General features: G+C 32.5%; 1 protein-coding gene across 1 annotated transcript in view; it reads right to left on the bottom strand.

Annotated features, from left to right (window-relative positions):
• LOC148944800 (ribosome biogenesis protein BRX1 homolog) overlaps positions 1-25858 on the bottom strand; it is a 51324-nt gene that overhangs the window by 5634 nt on the left and 19832 nt on the right. The window contains exons 3-6 of the mRNA XM_089100684.1: positions 19738-19858; positions 9236-9360; positions 6539-6674; positions 2025-2119 (exon numbers count right to left, since the gene is read on the bottom strand). Of these exons, the coding sequence (XP_088956810.1) occupies positions 2025-2119; positions 6539-6674; positions 9236-9360; positions 19738-19858 (477 nt within the window). The remainder of the gene's footprint in view (positions 1-2024; positions 2120-6538; positions 6675-9235; positions 9361-19737; positions 19859-25858) is intronic.

The raw sequence follows: 25858 nt of genomic DNA, 5'->3' as shown, positions 1-25858 counted from the left end.
TAGTGATAACCTTCATTTTACACTTTTGACCCGGGAGCGAAATTGCTGTTTTCCAGGTTTTTTTTCATGTCACATTTATGCTTCCTAAATTCATTTTGCAAATACGTTTTTTCAGCTCTTCGTTTCAATCCATTTAGTACATTTTTTTTAATATATCCATTTAATATACAGGTTTTAAATTGTTGAAAATTAATAGTAGATGGTTCAGCTAAATATGGTTTATAAAGTTCCTTTTTTGGTTTATAGAATTTAGAATAGCTGAGTAATCCATGGTTTTCTAGGGAATTTTGCCCTAGCCCTTTTAGATCTTCTAATAGGACACGTCTTGTTTAATACATTTGTAATGGTTCTAATAAAAATATCACACGCAGCCGATGGGTAATCTTCAAATACTACATCACCCATTTCTATCTCAATTTTTTTTTTATTATTTTCTCTTAAATCATGGAAGAATTTTTTATTTAAATGAACATTCTTAGTTATGATTCCACAGTTATTTTCTTTAATTTACTTAAGAAATTATTATTTCTTTAATTAGTTATTATTATTTAATTTACTCATGAGAAAAAAGTGGTCCGATCCAATTGTAATTAAAACATCAATGTAAGAACATTCGAGTAGATTTCCGTCCAGAATATATTGTCAATTAGCGTTGCAGATTTCCCAGTAACTCGTGTAGGGATACTTATCAGTGGATATAGAAAAGAAGAAATCATTAAATTGAGAAAATCTAGACGATTTGAACTTTTAAGGAGGTCAATATTAAAATCTCCCATTAGTACTTTATATTTAAGTTCACTATTAACATTTTCCATTAAAGTCTCCATCTCCCTAATAAAAATATCATCATTATATAATGGTGTTTTATATACTAAACCAATAATTATATTGTTATCACAATTACCATCAATTTCAATAAAAAGAGTATCTGGCCTTCCCTCAAGCCACAGCGAGAGATCTTCCCTCACCCAATATGAAACTCCTTCTCTTATCAACAATGCCAAACCTCCTCGCTCCATAACCTGCCCTTCCTTTCTTTCGCTAACATTTCCTGGAAATTGGAAATCCCAAATTGAATAATTATTCCTATTTGACACAAATGTCTCACTAAGCCCTATTACTAACTGTGATTCTTGTATACAACTCAAAATGTTATACATGGTAGGATATGCTGTCCTAAGGTCTTGACCATTCCAAAATGAAAAAACAATATCATCTTTAAGTGACCAATTCTTCAGCGACTGTTTATCCACACAATTACTTGCTTTCATAGCTTGTGTATCGTTTCCTTCACTTAAATTATCATTAGCAATGGAGGTAGATAATAAATGGTTAACAGACAGCCTACTGCTTTCCATATCTGACAGTCTATCGGTCATACTATCCATAATAAAACATTAGCCCACTGAAGGATTGCAACTCTTAAATAACTAAATAACAAACCAACAAGAAACTTAAACACATAACAGCAATGATCAGTGATTGATCAGTGATTAGGTCATTACAAGACCTGATTTTCAAGATGGCTGAACTGCTTTGTGGTTTAGCTAAAATGCGGCCGCCCGCATTTATAATCGTAATTCCACTAAAATTACTCAGCTAAGACTAATTCAAAGATTTTTTTACTGGCAGAATGTGGCAAAGGCAAAGGGTGTTACTACACTGGTTGGCTGGTGAAGGATCTTTGGCACCAGCACAACTTCCCGACTACATGTTGCGTGCCTGCTGTCAAGTGAAATTTTCTTAGTTTCGATTTAAAACTTACGGAGGACAGGAGTAAACGCTTCCGTAAGAACACAAAGAAGCCGGGAGCGCATTTTACTCATTTCAAAAGCAAATGGAGAGCATATGGAGAGGCATCACAAGTTTGGAGACACAAATACTTGTACACCCTAAACTTATTTATTCCTATTATAATAAATTATTAGTGACATGCTTAAAATTTTTCATTTTTTCTATGGTTAAAGATTTTTAGCGAAGCTTTCATCACTGTTGTCCTCATTTTAGAAATACAAAAAACTTACGACATTTGGAGAGACATAATGAAGATTTTCCCATAATACTTGTCCGTTAAAACTGCCTTCAAATATTTTAATAGGGTTCATGACAAATCGCGGACCTGAAACCAGTTAATAAAATAAAGAAAATGAAAATCCGCAAATGTTTCAATGCGTCCTTGACAAGGCGGCATCAGAACAACAAGAAAAAGAGACAATAACACAGAGTAACAAAGCAAAAATAAACAAATAATTATAACAAACAAAACAAACAAAAAACTTGTCTTTAATTTGTGTTTAGTTTTCTCTGTTCTCTCTTTAATCCCATAGCGATCACGACAACTTGCTACAGCCCAACAACAAGTTACAGCCGAAATGTACACAGCGTTTATTAATTATTTTTACATCTTTTTTTGCCGTGGCTAGCTAGTTAGGCTTTTTTTTTTTTTTTAATTTCATTTAATTAAAAAAAATAAAAAAGGATTAATTACATTATTACATTTAGTAATTAATAAAATTACATAATTAAGTATAATCACATTTAATTACAACGAATGTAGAAAATGTGAGTTTCCAACAGATACAAAAACGTCAACTTTTAAAGTATCAAAGACAGTGAAATCGAGATGCGGTTGTTTGAATTTGAATTGATTGTTTGAAAAATTAAAACTAACACAACCATATATATCGCTAAAAAATGGTAAAATAGGAAATTCAATTTATGATAAAAAAAAGAACTCATAAGCAATTCTTGGCAGTAGGAGGCGCCCATGTTCTGAAAAGGTAGGAGTATCACAAGGTTCAATTTTGGACCACTACTATTTTTAATATACGCCAATTACCTTCTGGACACTATCACCGATGATGGACTTGCTCTACTATTCGCAGACGACACGGCTAATTCTGTCACAGGTTCAGATGAATCATCCGTCAGAGAAAACCTCTGTTTTGGTCTAAAGAAGCTATAGCAGTGGTTTGCTGACAACCTCATGGTGTTATACTCTTCGAAGACCCATTTAATCATCTTCTCTCGAATTTCAAATGCCGTACCCTAAATTTCCCAAATATCTGTCCTTTTTAAGGAAGAACTAGTTGCCATTGCCAGGAAGGAGTCTTGTAAGTATCTAGGGCTAACAGTTGATGAAAATTTATCTTGGAAACTTCATCTTGATAGGCTAAGGATACAGCTAGGAAGGAATGTGGGGTTACTGCGGTATCTAAAATTCCACCTCCCTTTCCCTGCTCTTAAGTCAGTTTATTATTCTCTAATCCATTCTTATTTTAATTATTGTCCGATTGCTTATTTAAATACTTTCAAATCTCTAATTAAGCCCATTCAGTCTTCAAAATAATGCCCTTCGTACGTTAAAAGCACTCCTTCCCTCCCCGATAAATCCCCTACTAAGAGCCTTTATACATTTTCAAGAATATTGCCAGTTGATCTAGTCCTTCCTGTACATTCTGTCCTTTTCAGACTAAAACAAATAAAAGAATTATTACCACTGGCTTTAAATTCTAGTAACTTCTCTTTACTTTCTATTGTCCAGAATAATTATTGTTTAAGAAGAAGTTAAGCCAAATTACCTGGCCCTAGAATTCGAACAAAAAGATCCAGATTTTCTACTAAAAATTCAATAATAAAGTTCTGGAATATTTATGAAAGTAATATAGATTCGCGTTTCTAAAGCTAAATTCAAACTATATCTAATAAGTAATTATAGATAACTATTCATTTATTAGAAGTCATGTTGGCCGGTGCTATTGTTGATAAATATTTAATTAGGTGGTAATTTATTGATTTGAGGTGTGGGTTGTGGTCTCAGTGTGGTATTTCATTTTCTTCTGAATATATCTAGTGTACTATTAATTCTTTTCATCTTTTGTTATTATTATTATTTCTTTTTTTTTTTTTTAGGGTGCCTGTTTTCGAGTATAACTCACTATGTAGGCACCCTCTGTAAATGTTTTCTTTTCCATTGACTCATATTGTAAAAGTGTTATTTTGTCTTGTAGTGATTTAATGAGAAATTAAATGAACTTGAACAATGAAAAAAAAAAAAAAAAAAAAAAAAAAAAAAAAAAGCAAAGAAGACGTGAATAAAAAATCAGCCAAAAAAGATAAAACCACGAAACAATTTAAGAAGATATCGCTTTTATTTGAAGGCGTAGTTGTTCTTGGTAATCAAAACATTGTTTATGGTTACGTTTTTACGGACGAAAGGCGTTGTCAAATTTAACTAGTTAGTTTTGATTTTTTTATTTTCATTTTTCAACGTGGCAACGCTGACGAAAATGTGACAGTGCCCTAGAAACATCCAAATTTTGAAAGAAACACAAGACAAATCCTTGAAAATCATGGTTTTCAGGTATGAATAGGCCTAAGATGGGCCCAGGAGGCGAAAAATATTTTCACTGTTTAGTCCTTGGTGCTTAAGTGTTTATATTCTCCTATGAACAAGGATTTGGTCTGATTTTTCTGCATTGCTACGGAGTGAATGTTTCTAGGTAAGACGGCAATTTTGTAAGCATTTCATTTATAATTGGACCTGTTTTATCTACCTATAAAATTGAATTTTTGATATTTAATTTGCGTCTTTCTTTAGATTGAAAAACACTAAGAAGTGGTTGAAAATCGTTGAAAAAAGGAAAATATTCACACTTTTTAGGTCAGTTTTAGACCCTTTTGCGCAAAAAGTGTGATATCATGTGTGATAAAAGTGTGACATCATAATCCTGGTTCAGCGGTTGGATAGATCTGAAACTTATGAGCTATTCCACTGATATAAATATCTTGTCTTTTCGTCGCAGGTTGCAAAAGTAGGCATCTCACAAAATTGCATATTTCATTGGCAATATAATCCTTAAAAAGAAAGGAAAAGCTATTTTTCGAAAGAAAATTTTAACAGAAAAAAGAGACGATTTCTAGCCATTTCCATTTAACGTGTATAAGAATTTCTTATAATTCAACACAAACCAGTTATTTCTTTTAAACGATCTTTTAAAATACAAAGATCTAAAAATTAAAAACGAAATATAAAGACAATGTTTTAATATAATAAAAATATCGTAGAAATAAATTTTTTTAAATTTTAAGTTTAAAAGATCTTTTGAACTTAATCTCAAGGATTTTTTCAGCTTTCACGACTCAAAAAAGCTTGAAAAACCGCATGTGGAAAAAGCACAATTTTCCCAAAATGTCAAAAAAATGGCGCGGACAACAATATTATCAATTTCATCAATATCAACAGTCAACAGTGCTTATTACCAATGGGTTTCCGTCCGAAAGTTCAACAAGCCACAGATTGTTGAACTTGTTGACCAGCTCCTTTACAGATAGAAAATTCTTGGTTTATCTATACATCAGAACCAGCTTAATTTTTTTCATTTGTTTTAAAGGTTCTGCGGTGCTGAATAATTCTTTTTTTATTTATTTTTTTTAAGTCAAGAAATTGATTTTGCTGTTGAAACGGCGTTCAATAGAGCGGCGCAATGTACTTATTCAAAAAATCACTGCTGTTACTTGCAAAAAGCTCCACTAGTCTTTTAATTACAATTAATTATATTCTGAGATTTATATAATTTGACATATAAAAAATATAATATACCTTATACAATATAAGTTAAGACATTTTACATTTCAACTACTTCTATTCAGCTCAGAGTAAGTAATTCAAAAGGCGGTAAATTACACAGGACAAATTTGGCAGGAGAGTGAACAAGCTGAAAAATATGTTCGTGTTCTTTAATTTAATTAAGAACGATTTATTCTTTTTTATTTTGTACGAGAAATATTTTTCTATGCACCCAAGAAACAAACAAATACATAGTATATCAAGGGCGCATCCAGGATTTTTTCGGGGGGGTGAGGGGGGTACAAAAATGGATTTCTTTTTAAGGTTTTTGAAGTTGTTGTAATCCCTTGTTAAAATATATACAAATATTTTTGCAATTTCAAGTTTTTTGCTCTTTAAGCAATTTGTTGTCTTTTCATCGTGCAGTCTTTTCAAAGATATTTGATTATTGAAGCAAGTCCGATTTCTCACACCGAATGTCTACTAAGCTTTAAACTTTTGGTTTTCTTTTTTAAGGTTATTGAATTGTTGTACCCCCTTATCAAAGTATATACAAATATTTTTGCAATTACCAGTTTTTTCCACATAAGTGTGACAACGTTATTGCAATACCGCAATGATGTATACAAAAATGACGTCACTGACATGAATCTTTTTTCCAAAATTAAGGCTCTTAACGAATTTTCTCAAACTTCTGACCTGTCTAGATCGTTTTTTTAGGCGAGAATATCCCAGTATACCAATTTTCCCGAAAAAATATGGAGCTGTTTTTGAAAAAAAATAATAAATAAATAAATATACAAGTGTTGCTCGTTTATAAAGATAGTAAATCTTTTTGACAAACTCTGACTTTCTTATGGTTGTAACCCTTGGCTGGTCCATAATTGAAAGCGAGTTCCCAAAGCTTTTCATACTTCAGAATTTTTTTTTATTTAAGCTTGAACTTAAAAAAAGATGAAAACAAGTTACCTATTTCGACAAGCTGACCATCCTCTTCTAAAATTTGAAAATTTCTGAACCAAATACGATTATCGAAAACAGTAAACGAAAAAACATGATCAAAAAATGGCTGACTCTTTGGATGGTTATTAGGGGTTCCAAAAATCTAAAATAAAATAGAGCGAATTAATAAAATAAAGGATAAAGAAAACTTTGAGCAACTGGTTCTAAATGAGATGAGCACAACCCACAGAGTGGTGCGACAATTATCTTCTCACAATCCTCACAGCAGCCCGAGTCCACGAGTGAGTGCTGACGGAATTGGAAAAATTGTGATGAAAGATGAGAGCTAGTGATAAAATAGGGGGCTATGATGAAGCATCACTTATACCCCCCAGCTATCATCAAGTTTTATCATTTTTAGGATAAATTTCTGTACATTGCAGTAAATAACCAGAAGAAAGTTTATTGTTCGATAATGATTTTGAGAAGTTCTATTTTGAAAAGTTTAATACTAATAAGATAATATCACAGATGGTAGGCATGAACATGGGACTCTTTTTCAGGGGGAGGGAGGAATATCCAGGAAGGTGCCCAACTTGGAGGATGTTCCAAGACTATGCAAAACACCAGGAAAAATATAAGAAATTACAGGAAAAATAGTAGAAATCTCAAAATTCGAAAGAGGAGGGGAACGGGTCCAAAGCCACCATGTCGTTTTTCTTTATTACTATTTTTACGTTACAAATGCAGATTCTGGACCAGAATTTCACCACCCCCAAAAAAGATAAATTGTAGAAAAATCATTTATTAAAACGAATTTAGGAAATTTTGAATAACAGAAAAAATCATAACTTATACAATACAGCTATGAGAAACTACTTAGGAAATTCAGAAAAATGGAGTATCAGAAGTATCATAAGCGGGCTTGTTTCTGGGAAAATTTCCTGGAAGACGGTATTTCCAGGATACCATACCTCAATTATTTTGCAGCCAGAAAATAATTCTCCTAAACCCAAAGATTGATGCTCCATAAGATTTACAGAATGGACAAAATTACTCTTTAAATATTAAAATGAAAAATTTTTTTTTTTTTTAAAGAAAGCTACATCTTTAACAGGAAAGATCTGAAAGCAAACAAAATAAATAAAAAAAAACCTCAAAGGCCTACCCGTTACGTAAGTAACCATTCTCGTATGATTCCCAGGACTACTAGCACTAATTCTACAACACTTCCTGATATAAGGACATGTAATTGCGAGGTCAATTCTGTAAATCGTCAGATTTAAAGAATGGACAAAATTAATCTTTAAATATTAAACCTACATTTTAAAAGAAAAGATCTGAAAGCAAACAAAATAAATAAAAAAAAACTCAAAGACCTACCCTTTACGTAGGTAACCGTTCTCGTATGACTCCCAAGACTATTAGAACTGATAGTACAACACTTGCTGATACCAGGACATGTAATTTCAAAAGCAATAACCTTACTTAAAACAAATCGATTTTAATAATCTAGATGTTGAGCGTGACTCATTTCCACATTGCTTATATTTCTAGTTTTTTTTTAATGATTTTAAGCTTTTATGGTGCAATTTTACTTTGTGGGTTTTGAAAGCAAGTCCCTTGTTCTTGCTACTTCCTACTTTATTTAGCATTGAAGACAGCTTCACTGAATACAGTTCATTGTTGCTGACTTATTCTTGACTGTTGCTGACTTATTAACTTCGCTGTTGCTGACTTATTCTTCACTGTTGCTGACTTATTAAATTCTCTGTTGCTGACTTATTTTTCACTGATGCTGACTTATTCTTCACTGTTGCTGACTTATTATCTTCACTGTTGCTGACTTATTAACTTCACTGTTGCTGACTTATTAACTTCACTGTTGCTGACTTATTAAATTCACTGTTCCTGACTTATTCTTCTCTGTTCCTGACTTATTCTTCACTGTTGCTGACTTATTCTTCACTGTTGCTGACTTATTCTTCACTGTTGCTGACTTATTATCTTCACTGTTGCTGACTTATTAACTTCACTGTTTCTGACTTATTAACTTCACTTTTGCTGACTTATTAACTTCACTGTTCCTGACTTATTCTTCACTGTTCCTGACTTATACTTCACTGTTGCTGACTTATTATCTTCACTGTTGCTGACTTATTAACTTCACTGTTGCTGACTTATTATCTTCACTGTTGCTGACTTATTCTTCACTGTTGCTGACTTATTATCTTCACTGTTGCTGACTTATTGTCTTCACTGTTGCTGACTTATTAACTTCACTGTTGCTGACTTATTAACTTCGCTGTTGCTGACTTATTCTTCACTGTTGCTGACTTATTTTACTCTCCGTTTTGTTTCACTGGTTAAAAATGCCCTAGTTGTTTAGTGTCCTTCACAGTTTTGTTGTCTTTTATTATATTTATATGACTTTTGTATTTTGTATTTTCTGACTTTACCAGTTGTGTTTCGTTACAGAGGTAACTATATGCTGTTATTGTATTATTTTGTTATTGTATTTTTTTACTAAGAAATGCGAATTCGGCCCACTAGGCTTTATGATAGTCTTTTTTTCAATAAATATCTATCTATCTGTCTAAAAGCATGTAAGTAACCTATAAATTCAGGGAGCAAAAAAGTCCCATTAGCAAATGATAATCAAAAGCACTTCTTTTGTCTAAAAAAAACTTTCCGAGAGATGACAAAAAACGAAGGATATTATACCTGGACAAGCAACTCTTTTAAGAGACTCCAGTGGGCACTTGAATCGAAATTACTGTCAAATGATAAAAGGGGACGTGATCCCTTCAAACAGTTGCCAGCCATTTTTAATTCACCACTCGTATGAACTGAAATGATTAATAGTTTAAACAAAAGGACCGTCGAAATTCAAACACAACAGCTATTTCTCTTCAAAAGAAAAAAAAGAATATAAAGAGAAAGAGAAGAAGAACCCTGTTCATAACTGTTACAAACAGCAAGTGAAATTTATGATGAAAAATCAAAATTGCTTATTCAAAAATGTTAATAATAAGAAGTTAAAAAAAAAACAAATACAAAAAAGCCCAGATAAATAGATCACCACAACTATAGAAACCTGCCATGAGTAGTACCTATGAAACCCAAATAGAGGTATGCTTTGTGGCCATCTATATATTAATGAATGTTTAATTTTCAATAAAAGCAGAGGTTTAAAAAGTTAAAAAGTTTAAAAAAAAACACATACAAAAAAGCCCAGATAAATAGATCACCACAACTATAGAAACCTGCCATGAGTAGTACCTATGAAACCCAAATAGAGGTATGCTTTGTGGCCATCTATATATTAATGCATGTTTAATTTTCAATAAAAGCAGAGGTTTAAAAAGTTAAAAAGTTAAAAAAAAAACACATACAAAAAAGCCCAGATAAATAGATCACCGCAACTATAGAAACCTGCCATGAGTAGTACCTACGAAACCCAAATAGAGGTATGCTTTGTGGCCATCTATATATTAATGCATGTTTAATTTTCAATAAAAGCAGAGGTTTAAAAAGTTAAGAAGTTTAAAAAAAAAAACATACAAAAAAGCCCAGATAAATAGACCACCACAACTATAGAAACCTGCCATGAGTAGTACCTATGAAACCCAAATAGAGGTATGCTTTGTGGCCATCTATAAATTAATGCATGTTTAATTTTCAATAAAAGCACAGGTTTAAAAAGTTAAGAAGTTTAAAAAAAAACACATACAAAAAAGCCCAGATAAATAGATCACCACAACTATAGAAACCTGCCATGAGTAGTACCTATGAAACCCAAATAGAGGTATGCTTTGTCGCCATCTATATATTAATGCATGTTTAATTTCCAATAAAAGAAGAGGTTTAAAAAGTTAAGAATTTAAAAAAAAAACACATACAAAAAAGCCCAGATAAATAGATCACCACAACTATAGAAACCTGCCATGAGTAGTACCTATGAAACCCAAATAGAGGTATGCTTTGTGGCCATCTATATATTAATGCATGTTTAATTTTCAATAAAAGCAGAGGTTTAAAATGTTAAGAAGTTTAAAAAAAAAACACATACAAAAAAGCCTAGATAAATAGATCACCACAACTATAGAAACCTGCCATGAGTAGTACCTATGAAACCCAAATAGAGGTATGATTTGTGGCAATCTATAAATTAATGCATGTTTAATTTTAAATAAAATCAGAGGTTTAAAAATTTAAGAAGTTTAAAAAAAAAAAACAAACAAAAAAGCCCATATAAATAGATCACCACAACTATAGAAACCTGCCATGAGTAGTACCTATTAAACCCAAATAGAAGTATGCTTTGTGGCCATCTATATATTAATGCATGTTTAATTTTAAATAAAAGCAGAGTTTTAAAAAGTTAAGAATTTAAAAAAAAACACATACAAAAAAGCCCAGATAAATAGATCACCACAACTATAGAAACCTGCCATGAGTAGTACCTATGAAACCCAAATAGAGGTATGCTTTGTGGCCGTCTATAAATTAATGCATGTTTAATTTTCAATAAAAGCAGAGGTTTTAAAAAGTTAAGAAGTTTGAAAAAAAACACATACAAAAAAGCCCAGATAAATAGATCACCACAACTATAGAAACCTGCCATGAGTAGTACCTATGAAACCCAAATAGAGGTATGCTTTGTGGCCATCTATATATTAATGCATGTTTAATTTTCAATAAAAGCAGAGTTTTAAAAAGTTAAGAAGTTTAAAAAAAACACATACAAAAATGCCCAGATAAATAGATCACCACAACTATAGAAACCTGCCATGAGTAGTACCTATGAAACCCAAATAGAGGTATGCTTTGTGGCCATCTATATATTAATGCATGTTTAATTTTCAATAAAAGCAGAGGTTTAAAAAGTTAAGAAGTTAAAAAAAAAACACATACAAAAAAGCCCAGATAAATAGATTACCACAACTATAGAAACCTGCCATGAGTAGTACCTATGAAACCCAAATAGAGGTATGCTTTGTGGCCATCTATATATTAATGCATGTTTAATTTTCAATAAAAGCAGAGGTTTAAAAATTTAAGAAGTTTAAAAAAAAAACACATACAAAAAAGCCCATAAAAATAGATCACCACAACAATAGAAACCTGCCATGAGTAGTACCTATGAAACCCAAATAGAAGTATGCTTTGTGGCCATCTATAAATTAATGCATGTTTAATTTTCAATAAAAGCAGAGGTTTAAAAATTTAAGAAGTTTAAAAAAAAACACATACAAAAAAGCCCAGATAAATAGATCACCACAACTATAGAAACCTGCCATGAGTGGTACCTATGAAACCCAAATAGAGGTATTCTTTGTGGCCATCTATATATTAATGCATGATTAATTTTCAATAAAAGCAGAGGTTTAAAAATTTAAGAATTTTAAAAAAAAACACATACAAAAAAGCCCAGATAAATAGATCACCACAACTATAGAAACCTGCCATGAGTAGTACCTACGAAACACAAACAGAGGTATGCTTTGTGGCGATCTATATATTAATGAATGTTTAATTTTAAATAAAAGCAGAGGTTTAAAAAGTTAAGAATTTTAAAAAAAACACATACAAAAAAGCCCAGATAAATAGATCACCACAACTATAGAAACCTGCCATGAGTAGTACCTATGAAACCCAAATAGAGGTATGCTTTGTGGCCATATATATATTAATTCATTTTTAATTTTCAATAAAAGCAGAGGTTTAAAAATTTAAGAAGTTTAAAAAAAAACACATACAAAAAAGCCCAGATAAATAGATCACCACAACTATAGAAACCTGCCATGAGTAGTACCTATGAAACCCAAATAGAGGTATGCTTTGTGGCGATCTATATATTAATGCATGTTTAATTTTCAATAAAAGCAGAGGTTTAAAAAGTTAAGAATTTAAAAAAAAAACACCTACAAAAAAGCCCAGATAAATAGATCACCACAACTATAGAAACCTGCCATGAGTAGTACCTATGAAACCCAAATAGAGGTATGCTTTGTGGCCATCTATAAATTAATGCATGTTTAATTTTCAATAAAAGCAGAGGTTTAAAAAGTTAAGAAGTTAAAAAAAAAACACATACAAAAAAGACAAGATAAATAGATAACCACAACTATAGAAACCTGCCATGAGTAGTACCTATGAAACACAAATAGAGGTATGCTTTGTGGCCATCTATATATTAATGCATTTTTAATTTTCAATAAAAGCAGAGGTTTAAAAAGTTAATAAGTTAAAAAAAAAAAACACATACAAAAAAGCCCAGATAAATAGATCACCACAACTATAGAAACCTGCCATGAGTAGTACCTATGAAACCCAAATAGAGGTATGCTTTGTGGCCATCTATATATTAATGCATGTTTAATTTTCAATAAAAGCAGAGGTTTAAAAAGTTAAGAATTAAAAAAAAAAACACATACAAAAAAGCCCAGATAAATAGATCACCACAACTATAGAAACCTGCCATGAGTAGTACCTATGAAACCCAAATAGAGGTATGCTTTGTGGCCGTCTATAAATTAATGCATGTTTAATTTTCAATAAAAGCAGAGGTTTAAAAAGTTAAGAAGTTTGAAAAAAAACACATACAAAAAAGCCCAGATAAATAGATCACCACAACTATAGAAACCTGCCATGAGTAGTACCTACGAAACCCAAATAGAGGTATGCTTTGTGGCCATATATAAATTAATGCAAGTTTAATTTTCAATAAAAGCATAGGTTTAAAAATTTTAAAAGTTTAAAAAAAAAACACATACAAAACAGCCCAGATAAATAGATTACCGCAACTATAGAAACCTGCCATGAGTAGTACCTATGAAACCCAAATAGAGGTATGCTTTGTGGCCATCTATAAATTAATGCATGTTTAATTTTCAATAAAAGCAGAGGTTTAAAAAGTTAAGAAGTTTAAAAAAAAACACATACAAAAAAGCCCAGATAAATAGATCACCACAACTATAGAAACCTGCCATGAGTAGTACCTATGAAACCCAAATAGAGGTATGCTTTGTGGCCATCTATATATTAATGCACGTTTAATTTTCAATAAAAGCAGAGGTTTAAAAAGTTAAGAAGTTTAAAAAAAAAAACACAAACAAAAAAGCCCAGATAAATAGATCACCACAACTATAGAAACCTGCCATGAGTAGTACCTATGACACCCAAATAGAGGTATGCTTTGTGGCCATCTATAAATTAATGCATGTTTAATTTTAAATAAAAGCAGAGGTTTAAAAAGTTAAGAAGTTTAAAAAAAAACACATACAAAAAAGCCCAGATAAATAGATCACCACAACTATAGAAACCTGCCATGAGTAGTACCTATGAAACCCAAATAGAGGTATGCTTTGTGGCCATCTATATATTAATGCATGTTTAATTTTTAATAAAAGCAGAGGTTTAAAAATTTAATAAGTTTAAAAAAAACACATACAAAAAAGCCCAGATAAATAGATCACCACAACTATAGAAACCTGCCATGAGTAGTACCTATGAAACCCAAATAGAGGTATGCTTTGTGGCCATCTATAAATTAATGCATGTTTAATTTTAAATAAAAGCAGAGGTTTAAAAATTTAATAATTTTAAAAAAAAACACATACAAAAAAGCCCAGATAAATAGATCACCACAACTATAGAAACCTGCCATGAGTAGTACCTATGAAACCCAAATAGAGGTATGCTTTGTGGCCATCTATATATTAATGCATGTTTAATTTTCAATAAAAGCAGAGGTTTAAAAAGTTAAGAAGTTTAAAAAAATGCTTTGTGGCAATCTATAAATTAATGCATGTTTAATTTTCAATAAAAGCAGAGGTTTTAAAAAGTTAAGAAGTTAAAAAAAAAAAAAAAACCAGATAAATAGATCACCACAACTATAGAAACCTGCCATGAGTAGTACCTATGAAACCCAAATAGAGGTATGCTTTGTGGCCATATATATATTAATGCATGTTTAATTTTCAATAAAAGCAGAGGTTTAAAAAGTTAAGAAGTTAAAAAAAAAACACATACAAAAAAGCCCAGATAAATAGATTACCACAACTATAGAAACCTGCCATGAGTAGTACCTATGAAACCCAAATAGAGGTATGCTTTGTGGCCATCTATTAATTAATGCATGTTTAATTTTCAATAAAAGCAGAGGTTTAAAAAGTTAAGAAGTTTAAAAAAAACACATACAAAAAAGCCCAGATAAATAGATCACCACAACTATAGAAACCTGCCATGAGTAGTACCTATGAAACCCAAATAGAGGTATGCTTTGTGGACATATATAAATTAATGCATGTTTAATTTTCAATAAAAGCAGAGGTTTAAAAAGTTAAGAAGTTAAAAAAAAACACATACAAAAAAGCCCAGATAAATAGATCACCACAACTATAGAAACCTGCCATGAGTGGTACCTATGAAACCCAAATAGAGGTATTCTTTGTGGCCATCTATATATTAATGCATGTTTAATTTTCAATAATAGCAGAGGTTTAAAAAGTTAAGAAGTTTAAAAAAAACACATACAAAAATGCCCAGATAAATAGATCACCACAACTATAGAAACCTGCCATGAGTAGTACCTATGAAACCCAAATAGAGGTATGCTTTGTGGCCATCTATAAATTAATGCATGTTTAATTTTCAATAAAAGCAGAGGTTTAAAAATTTAAGAAGTTTAAAAAAAAACACATACAAAAAAGCCCAGATAAATAGATCACCACAACTATAGAAACCTGCCATGAGTAGTACCTATGAAACCCAAATAGAGGTATGCTTTGTGGCCATCTATATATTAATGCATGTTTAATTTTCAATAAAATCAGAGGTTTAAAAATTTAAGAAGTTTAAAAAAAACACATACAAAAAAGCCCAGATAAATAGATCACCACAACTATAGAAACCTGCCATGAGTAGTACCTATGAAACCCAAATAGAAGTATGCTTTGTGGCCATCTATAAATTAATGCATGTTTAATTTTCAATAAAAGCAGAGGTTTAAAAAGTTAAGAAGTTAAAAAAAAAAACAAAAACAAAAAAGCCCATAAAAATAGATCACCACAACTATAGAAACCTGCCATGAGTAGTACCTATGAAACCCAAATAGAGGTATGCTTTGTGGCCATCTATTAATTAATGCATGTTTAATTTTCAATAAAAGCAGAGGTTTAAAAAGTTAAGAAGTTTAAAAAAAACACATACAAAAATGCACAGATAAATAGATCACCACAACTATAGAAACCTGCCATGAGTAGTACCTATGAAACCCAAATAGAGGTATGCTTTGTGGCCATCTATATATTAATGCACGTTTAATTTTCAATAAAAGCAGAGGTTTAAAAAGTTAAGAAGTTAAAAAAAAAAAAAACACATACAAAAAAGCCCAGATAAATAGATCACCACAACTATAGAAACCTGCCATGAGTAGTACCTATGAAACCCAAATAGAGGTATGCTTTGTGGCCATCTATAAATTAATGCATGTTTAATTTTCAATAAAAGCAGAGGTTTAAAAATTTAAGAAGTTTAAAAAAAAACACATACAAAAAAGCCCAGATAAATAGATCACCACAACTATAGAAACCTGCCATGAGTAGTACCTATGAAACCCAAACAGAGGTATGCTTTGTGGCCATCTATAGAAGTTTTTAAGAATTTTAAAAAAAAAAACACATACAAAAAAGCCCAGATACATAGATTACCACAACTATAGAAACCTGCCATGAGTAGTACCTATGAAACCCAAATAGAAGTATGCTTTGTGGCCATCTATAAATTAATGCATGTTTAATTTTCAATAAAAGCAGAGGTTTAAAAATTTAAGAAGTTTAAAAAAAAACACATACAAAAAAGCTCAGATAAATAGATCACCACAACTATAGAAACCTGCCATGAGTAGTACCTACGAAACCCAAATAGAGGTATGCTTTGTGGCCATATATATATTAATGCACGTTTAATTTTCAATAAAAGCATAGGTTTAAAAAGTTAAAAAGTTTAAAAAAAAACACATACAAAAAAGCCCAGATAAATATACCACCACAACTATAGAAACCTGCCATGAGTAGTACCTATGAAACCCAAATAGAGGTATGCTTTGTGGCCATATATATATTAATGCATGTTTAATTTTCAATAAAAGCAGAGGTTTAAAAAGTTAAGAAGTTTAAAACCCAAATAGAGGTATGCTTTGTGGCCATCTATAAATTAATGCATGTTTAATTTTCAATAAAAGCAGAGGTTTAAAAAGTTAAGAAGTTTAAAAAAAAACACATACAAAAAAGCCCAGATAAATAGATCACCACAACTATAGAAACCTGCCATGAGTGGTACCTATGAAACCCAAATAGAGGTATGCTTTGTGGCCATCTATATATTAATTCATGTTTAATTTTCAATAAAAGCAGAGGTTTAAAAATTTAAGAAGTTTAAAAAAAAAAAAAAAAACAAAAAAGCCCAGATAAATAGATCACAACAACTATAGAAACCTGCCATGAGTAGTACCTATGAAACCCAAATAGAGGTATGCTTTGTGGCCATCTATATATTAATGCATGTTTAATTTTCAATAAAAGCAGAGGTTTAAAAAGTTAATAAGTTTTAAAAAAAAACACATACAAAAAAGCCCAGATAAATATATCACCACAACTATAGAAACCTGCCATTATTAGTACCTATGAAACCCAAATAGAGGTATGCTTTGTGGCCATCTATATATTAATGCATGTTTAATTTTAAATAAAAGCAGAGGTTTAAAATGTTAAGAATTTTAAAAAAAAAACACATACAAAAAAGCCCAGATAAATAGATCACCACAACTATAGAAACCTGCCATGAGTAGTACCTATGAAACCCAAATAGAGGTATGCTTTGTGGCCATATATATATTAATGCATGTTTAATTTTCAATAAAAGCAGAGGTTTAAAAAGTTATGAAGTTAAAAAAAAACACATACAAAAATGCCCAGATAAATAGATCACCACAACTATAGAAACCTGCCATGAGTAGTACCTATGAAACCCAAATAGAGGTATGCTTTGTGGCCATCTATATATTAATGCATGTTTAATTTTCAATAGGATATAGAAAAGAGTATGACATATTCATTTCTATTTGTGAAAACAAAAAAACCTAACTTTTTGAAGTAGACTACACGAGAGACAAATAGACACTTGTGTCTATTGTGTCTATGAGTGTCTACTTGTCTCTCGTGTAGTCTACTTCAAAAGGTTAAATTTTATTTTGCACTGAGGACGACTTGGCGGAGGTTCTTATCGAAATATTTGCTTATTTTCTTTACAGGTTGACACTACCCTCGTTTTTCTCTGCTTTTTTTCATTTATTATATTTCCTCTTCTTTGTTTCAAAGGGTATAGGTAAAACTTAGAGAAAGTAAGTAAGGTAAAAAAGTAAAGACCCATTAATAAGGCAAAGCGCGTCAGCAATTGTTAGCGTCCCAGTTGCCAGGTTATTTTTACAGGGACAGGTAGCAAGCCTATCGTCCAAACTTTCGACAACTTGGGATAGAGCGGGACCCATGTTGCCAAAAAGAGATCAATCATCTACGCTACCACAGCATAAATAAAGTGTTGCAAGTACGGTAAAACGAGGTGATAGGAAACTAATAAGTCACAATGGAAAGTTAAAGCACCAACTAGTATTCCAGGAATCCAGTATAAATATCCTGGAGTTACAAATAAAAAAGTAACAGTTTCTAATTTTTGTTTGATGAACAAAGCTACTAGAGCTTTGATAAAATTTGCAAAAATATTTTTATTTTTTTCCGAAGCATCGTAATAAACATGCATAAACCCCTGCTGCAAAGGAAAAGAAGGAAAATGAATTATATATAGATATTGCACCTGCGTATATATGGATCTTGTCCCCGTCTCGTCTCTTCTGTTCTTTTTTTCAGTTTTGGTTTATTTTTATTATTTACCACCTATTTCAATAGTTTTGGACGTAAAACCAAAGTTCAACATTTCTGGTAGCAAGAATAGTCTTTGAAGTAATAATCCTATCTTACCCTATCATAAGAACTAATTTGTTTTCCTGTTTTGTAATCCTTACGATTGGTCGTAAACAGATAAGTCTTCCCCTCCCGCCTAACATAAAAAAAATATATGTGAAACGTGAAAAATGAAGTCCAAAGAAAAATTTCAAAAAGTGTGGATATAAACTTTTTTCTGCTAGGCACAGCAGTATAGACAATACAGAGAATTTTTGTCATCTCAAAACATTGCAACAACTTCTCCATTATTTGAAAAGCTGGTGGCAATTAGCAATTCGCTAATTGCAAAATTAGCAATTCGCTTAATTAGCAATTCATTGGGTAATTTAACACCCAACGAAAGTTCATAGAAAGGTAAGAAATGTTGGTTTGAAAGCCTATGTATTGTCAGAATTACACCCAAAGAGAGCTGAGCTAGGCATAAGCTAGGCTAGCTTTTTATAATAACCTTTTCAACCGCTGCTTCTCAGCTTAGTTTTTTGTTTCAATGCTTAAATGTTTCCACCTTTCTTCGGTATTCATTTTCCTTTCTTTGTGATTTTTGAATAGTTATGAATTTAATATATTTATCATTCCACTCTTACAGGCTACAGAGCCATCGTGGGGGGAGGGTGGCTAATAGGCTGTGTTTTCTTGTTTGATCAAGACCCCCAAAATACATTCTCAATTCTACTTATTGTTTTTGTAAAAGGTGTATCAGCTTCAGACTTTGAGACGAAGGTAAATTTCTTAAAACGATATCTTTTGAGGTTTCGACCCCCCTAATTCCTCCATAGTTGCTACCACAGAGGGTCTAGATTGGGTACATACCCGTGGGGAATACGGCGAAATTTTCTAAAATGTGTCAAACAGGAAATAGAAAGAAATCCCATTTAAATCCTGGAAAACCAAAACTACTGGTAGCACTTGCCCCCCTCTTGCCCATGAGATATTTTCGTTGTGGCGCTCTTGCTCCCCCTAGACCCAGGGTCAAAGCTAGGGTTTTGAGTTTGAAGAAGGAATATAAAGAATATGCCAAAAAAATCACCCGGTGTACAGACAAATATAGACACAGCTAAATTAAGAAGACCAAAGATGCCGTGGAACTTAGGGGGGAGGAGTCCCCCTTAGTTGCGTCCCTTCCTATACAATGTTAAGTATTGGTACCAAAAATCACTTGTAGACTACTATAAATAGGTTAAGAAAAAAAGATATATTTACTGTTTTCTATTAAGAATTTGGCACTTGGCCCACTTGAAACATTTGACATCCACATGTACAAGTCCTGCTTCTTCCGACATTCAAAATACAATACTTTGCTACAATTCCTAGTTTCACAAATCTGAAAATAAGATTCAAATACAACTGACAGAAGATAAAGAACTGGACATTATCAAGCCCATTGACGCACACAAATTCTGTTTGGGGGGGGGGCTGATGCCTCAAAAGCAAGGCCCGATAAAGGGTGATTGTGTCCGATCGGGCCCCGCGCTGCCATCAAAATAAACACCATTTTTTTGAAGTTTCCAAATATTCTTAATAATTCCTGTAAGCGTTTCTCCTGGAGAGAGATCATTTTTCCAGGGAAAAAAACAAAAAACAAAACTATCTGATATCAACAGAAATATAAATAAAAATTCAAATAGGGATAAAATTCTTTTAAAAGACAGTGATGATGATAACAGTGATAGAAATTCACAAAATACCAGATATTTCGGTCAAATATGCAGTGACCGTCATCAGTAGTAAAACTGTTTCAGTAATTGGTCATCAGTAATCAGCAGTAAAGTTTTACTACTGATGACGGTCACTGCATATGTGACAGAAATATCTAGTATTTTTGTGAATTTCTATCACTGCTATCATCTTCACTGTTTATTAAAAGGATTTTATCCCTATTTCAACTTTTATTTATCGTCATGGAAAGGCACTGTGGTCTCCGAAATTATCTACGTCAACAGGAATAGATTAAAAAGTTCAGCAGTTATGCCGATTGAAAGTGAAGACGCAAGGAAATTACATTTTCAGACAGTTTTAAAAAATTTACAGAACAAAAAACTTAGAAATCTGTAAATTCGTGTATTCATATTCGGTGATGTAAATCTATATTCAATAAATGTGTTTATATTTTTTAAACGAGATATGGATATAATTGATATAATTGTATAAGGTATAATTGTTATTGATATAATGTTATTGATATTGATATAATTGTAAAATATATAAGATATAATTGTTATTCATTAATGCAGGTATGCATGTTATTTTTTTTTACTCATAAATGGCTCCATATTTTTTGGGGGAAATTGGCATCTTGGAATTTTCTGACCAGAAAAACGATCTAGACAGGTCACAAGTTTGAGAAAACACGTTAAGAGCCTTCATTTCGGAAAAAAAAAAAATCGTATGAGTAACATCATAATTATGAGCAAATTTCAAAAACACAAATACGTCATTTCTGCCTCAGGAGTGGTTCTATCGTTTTTAGCACCTTCGAGACATATAAAAATACACAAGAAATATAGCTGAGTATAAAATATCAAATATAATGAGTCTATTTACAAAAGGAATTTTCAGCAGTTTCATTATACCTAGAGGACAGAAACGTATATTAATACTTGCTCAAAATGAAAAAACTGGACCATCAAATGAGACCAGATCAAGAGAACCACATGAGAAATTTAAATTCACGATGGGTGCAAATGAACATCCTTGACCATCAAATGTGACAAGACCAATCCGAGCAGCTAAGGCAAAGGGTAATGAAAAATATTTGAAGTAAAGATAAACGAGAATTAAGAAAAATATATGCGGTTCGATACTGGCGAAAACAGCAATCACAATGAGTCAAAAATAAAAGTGAATAACCAATAAATATACGGTTAAAAGATAAACGGCAGCGACAATTAAAACGAGTCAAAAACAAAAGTGAAGAAAAAGAAAAAAATGTGGCTATTAAAACAATGTCTAAAGTAATGATAAAAAAATTGAGGAACAAAGAAACATGCTGTTAAAAGACAAGTGGAATTGAAAATTACAACGAGGCAAAAACGAAAGTGAAGAACAAAGAATTGTGTAGTTAGCAGACAGGCGAAAGCGAGTATCAGAACGTGCTAAAAATAAAAGTGAGGAACAAAGAATTGCGCTGTTAGAGGGCAAAGAAAAGCGATAATCAGAAAGGAATTATTACGTTAGTATAACAAGGCCATCGCAATCATCAAAATCCTTCATCAAAATCGTCAATTAAAAGTATATTTTCGTTCCTTAATATATTACCCGTGGAATTATTATTATCTTCCCATGGATTGATGTTTTGTGTTAACCGTTTTGCTAAAATTCTACCGAAAAATCTTTATGGTATGGAACTATTTAACCAATGTGAGCATGATTATGGAACGAGGGGATCTTCTAAGTATGTTGTACCCCAGCGTGCACTGAGAGATCGAGGTTCTCACTCAGGCACTGCATGAACAAACTAGACTGTGCATGGTTCGGGTCTTAATATTGGTCTTTCTGTTGGTACACTGCGGGGGCAACTAAAAACTCTTCACTATCCCATTGATCATTTTTTTTTTAATTCAGTTATGGTCGTCCCGCTGACTCATTCTCTTGGTAGGGTTTCCCCGCGGCTTCGCTTCACTATTTTTGGTGTTTTGTTTTAGTTTGTTCTCCATTTGGCTGCTGGCTTGGGGTAACGCTTGGTAAGTCATACATTTTTTTTCTTTACTGAAAGAGTGATTGTGCACAAATACAATTATACATTATGTTTTGTTGTTTTTATTTGTTATTGGTTGCCTGGTAATACGAGCTAGACTCTCAGCCGGGCATACCCATATTGTAGTGTTTAGTTTGCAAATAAAAGAACCTGAACCAATCTTTTACGCGAAAGGCGCAAAACCCAGTACAAACATACAAAGATGCTGCAAACGACGCAAGTGTTAATTTCAAGTCATTGGGACCCTTCAACGTTGTATATATTCAGTGTAGCGTCCTCTATTTCCCGCAGAATAATTAGCGAACAAAGGTGAGTTATTTGGACGTTGCTACTTGCTTGGTCGAACTGCATTCCCAAATGAATTGGTTTGGCTTATTATAGGTCGTCACTGCAAAACTTGAACTCATACTTTGCATTAGCTTCATTCAACGTAAGCGATGTTTGAATCATCAATAGTCGTAATATTTTAAGATTTAAAGTAGCTAATTACAAAAAACAATTTTGCACCTAATCTATTACAGACCCCTGAATGTGATTTTGAACCACCTTCATATGGCCAAAGGTACTTTTTAGACTCCGATGATGCTCTTAGACCACTTGCACATCACCTTGCAAAAGCACCTTGCACATCATTTAAACTATGGGATCTCTCGTAATCTAATGGGTCTTTTGGAAGAAATATTGCGAGATACAAACAACTATGCCAAAGGTAACATACAAATGTGAGATACATATATACCACATTCACCAAAGCTGGTAAATGTCGACATTAACCAGTGAATATCCTAAATTCCCTTTCCTCTGCTTTGATTCAATTAGCTTTGCAAGTCAGCTTTTTCAGTGTTAGGCAAGCTATGATGGTAAAAGTTAAAGTTGGGTTAGGTTAGATTATGTTAGTTTAGGTTGGGTTAGATTAAGTTAAATTTGGTTCTAAATATCAGAAATGGGTTAACAACCTAAGTTAACCTCACCTAATCAAACCTAAGCTAATCTAGGCTAACCTGTCATAATCAAATCTTGCATTAAATTGAAAAAGTTGACTGGCAACGCTGACTAAATCCAAGGAGAAAAAAGGTATTTCGGACATTCACTGTTGAATGTCGACATATATATATATATATATATATATATATATATATATATATATATATATATATATATATATATATATATATATATATATATATATATATATATATATATATATATATATATATATATATATATATATATATATATATATATATATATATATATATATATATATATATATATATATATATACGAAAGTACGACCCTAGACCTAAGTTTTCATGTTACTTTCACTTTTTTTCACATGGGTGACATCTGTACACAGGAGAGGTTTAGCGCGGAGAATTCCCGCATTTGACGAATAATTTGATAACTTGCATCAGACGAGATTTAGAATTTTAACTGATTATTGAGACCTTAATATTGTATGCAAAAAAAAAACTTTGTAAGAATATACTGAAATCATCAAAATAATAAAAAAAAAAGATTTCTTTTTAACTTTATTGTATATTTAATTTCTTATTTTTAAAATCTTAAAAATTTAAATTGATGCTTGCCAACGCATCCACAATGGATAACTAAGTAATATACCCCATAAGTAACTAATGGATGACACTTTCAACAGAAAAATCCAATTGAAGTTTCTTCTTTAGTAAAAAGTAAAGACAAAGGCAATAAAAAAATAGCAAAAAAAATGCAAGGTAGCAAGGTAATGTGAGAAAATAAAAGTGTAAATTACAAGAAAAAAGCAGGTCAATCCTCCAAAAAGACACAGAAAAGAACAAATAGGGGTCCATCAATCCATTACTTTTTTTTCTTGAAAGTATTTTTTTTTTTTAACTTGGTGCCTAAAATTTCAAAAATAATTTCGAAATTGTGGCAGAGATGAAAACATGGGCGCCCATATGGGGGGCCAGGGGGGGGGGGGGGGGGGCTGCCGCACACCCCCTGGCTGAATGATGATGCCTTAATTTTAAATTTTTTTCTGAGATTTCTATTATATAGCATTAAAAGTGCCAATTAGACGAGGTTTGCCCCCCCCCTGGAATCCAGCTTATGGGCGCCCATGGATGAAAACACAAAACAGTAAACAGTGTCGAACCTGAAATATCATTTCGAATTTTAAACATCGGAGAGAAAATTTTTTTCTGGGTAATTTTTTCTCTTCCCATTCTATCTCTGGCCCAAGTTGGAAAAGCGCATTGTTATTGTTTGTTGCGCAGAGCACCAAAGATCGCTATCCGCTGGCACTGGCGCACAGCACTGGTAAAAGCTTCAGAAAACCACTGACGCCATCTAGTGTTTGATGCTTTTTGGCTTTTTTTTCAAATTTCATAATTATCCTTTTTATTCCTCTCTCTGGCCTATCTTTACAATGCGTCAGGGAGTAAATGCATTTATTTGCATCCTTTCAAAAGAGAGAGCGCAAATTCACAAAAATGGAGGAGGGTACAAGAATTTTTTTTTACCTGCTTTTCTGAAAATACAAAAATAAATACTACTACTACTACTAACAACTCACTGCAGTACCAAGCCACCTGAGCCAAACACAGCAACGCACGCTCCTCCTCTATTCCAATCTATTCATAACCTCCCTCTTTACACCATCCCAGGAAGTTCCCATTTTCTTTTAATCTATCTTTATGACGTCCTCCCACCCCAGATGAGGACGACCTGCTTTCCGTTTAGCCCTAGACGGTTGGCCGAAAAGAACAATCCTCGGCAATCTGTCATCCCTCATCCGCACAACGTGCCCAAGCTATCTCAACCAAAATAAATATTTTGGTTGAGACATTTTTCAAAATCCAGGGGGGGGGGGGGTAACTATTTTCGATCTTTTTCAGTAAAAATACCCAAAAAAGGTGATTTTCAAAATATAGAGGGAGAATCTAGGAAGAGGTGGGGTCGCACTGTCTCCCAATTGTTCACCCTGCTTCAAAAATATGGATGCTACTTTTCAGCATTTCAACAATATATTTGGATGAATAAAATAACTATAGTATTTCTTGTACTAACAGCCAAACCAGCGTTTCCGCCTCACTCAGCATCTGAACAGAGCCTCTTAACGGTGGGCTCCCATGATGGTCGGTCTTGAGCAGTTTTTTTTTTACTTCTAGCCAGCATTTTCCCATCTATGGCTGAATTTACGAAAACATTTTGCTGGCTCAAGATCTTGCTTTATTACCAAATCGTGTTGGTAATAGCACCTACTACTACTACTAATAACAACTCACCACAGCACTAGGCCACCTGAGGCCAACACAGCTACGCATAGTTCTCCTCCACCCCAACCTATTCAAAGCCTCCCTTTTTACGCCCGCCCACGAAGTTCCCATTTTCTTTAAATCCTTCTTTATGACGTCCGCCCACCCCAGACGGGGACGACCTGCTTTCCGTTTAGCCCTAGATGGTTGGCCGAAAAGAACAATCTTCGGCAATCTGTCATCCTTCATCCGCACAACATGCCCTAACCACCTCAACCATTCTTTCATTATAGCCCTAGAGAGCGGTATTGAACCACATTTTTCGTATAGCCTATTGTTTGAAATACGGTCAGTCAGCCGGGTACCCAGAACAATCCTTAAGCAATTTCTC

Source organism: Artemia sp. Qi Xiang Cuo, chromosome 14, assembly GCF_049724085.1.
Source record: "Artemia sp. Qi Xiang Cuo chromosome 14, ASM4972408v1, whole genome shotgun sequence".
Lineage (NCBI taxonomy): Eukaryota > Metazoa > Arthropoda > Branchiopoda > Anostraca > Artemiidae > Artemia > Artemia sp. Qi Xiang Cuo.
Note: the sequence above shows the minus strand (reverse complement) of the source record. Positions and strands in the feature narration are given on the sequence as shown.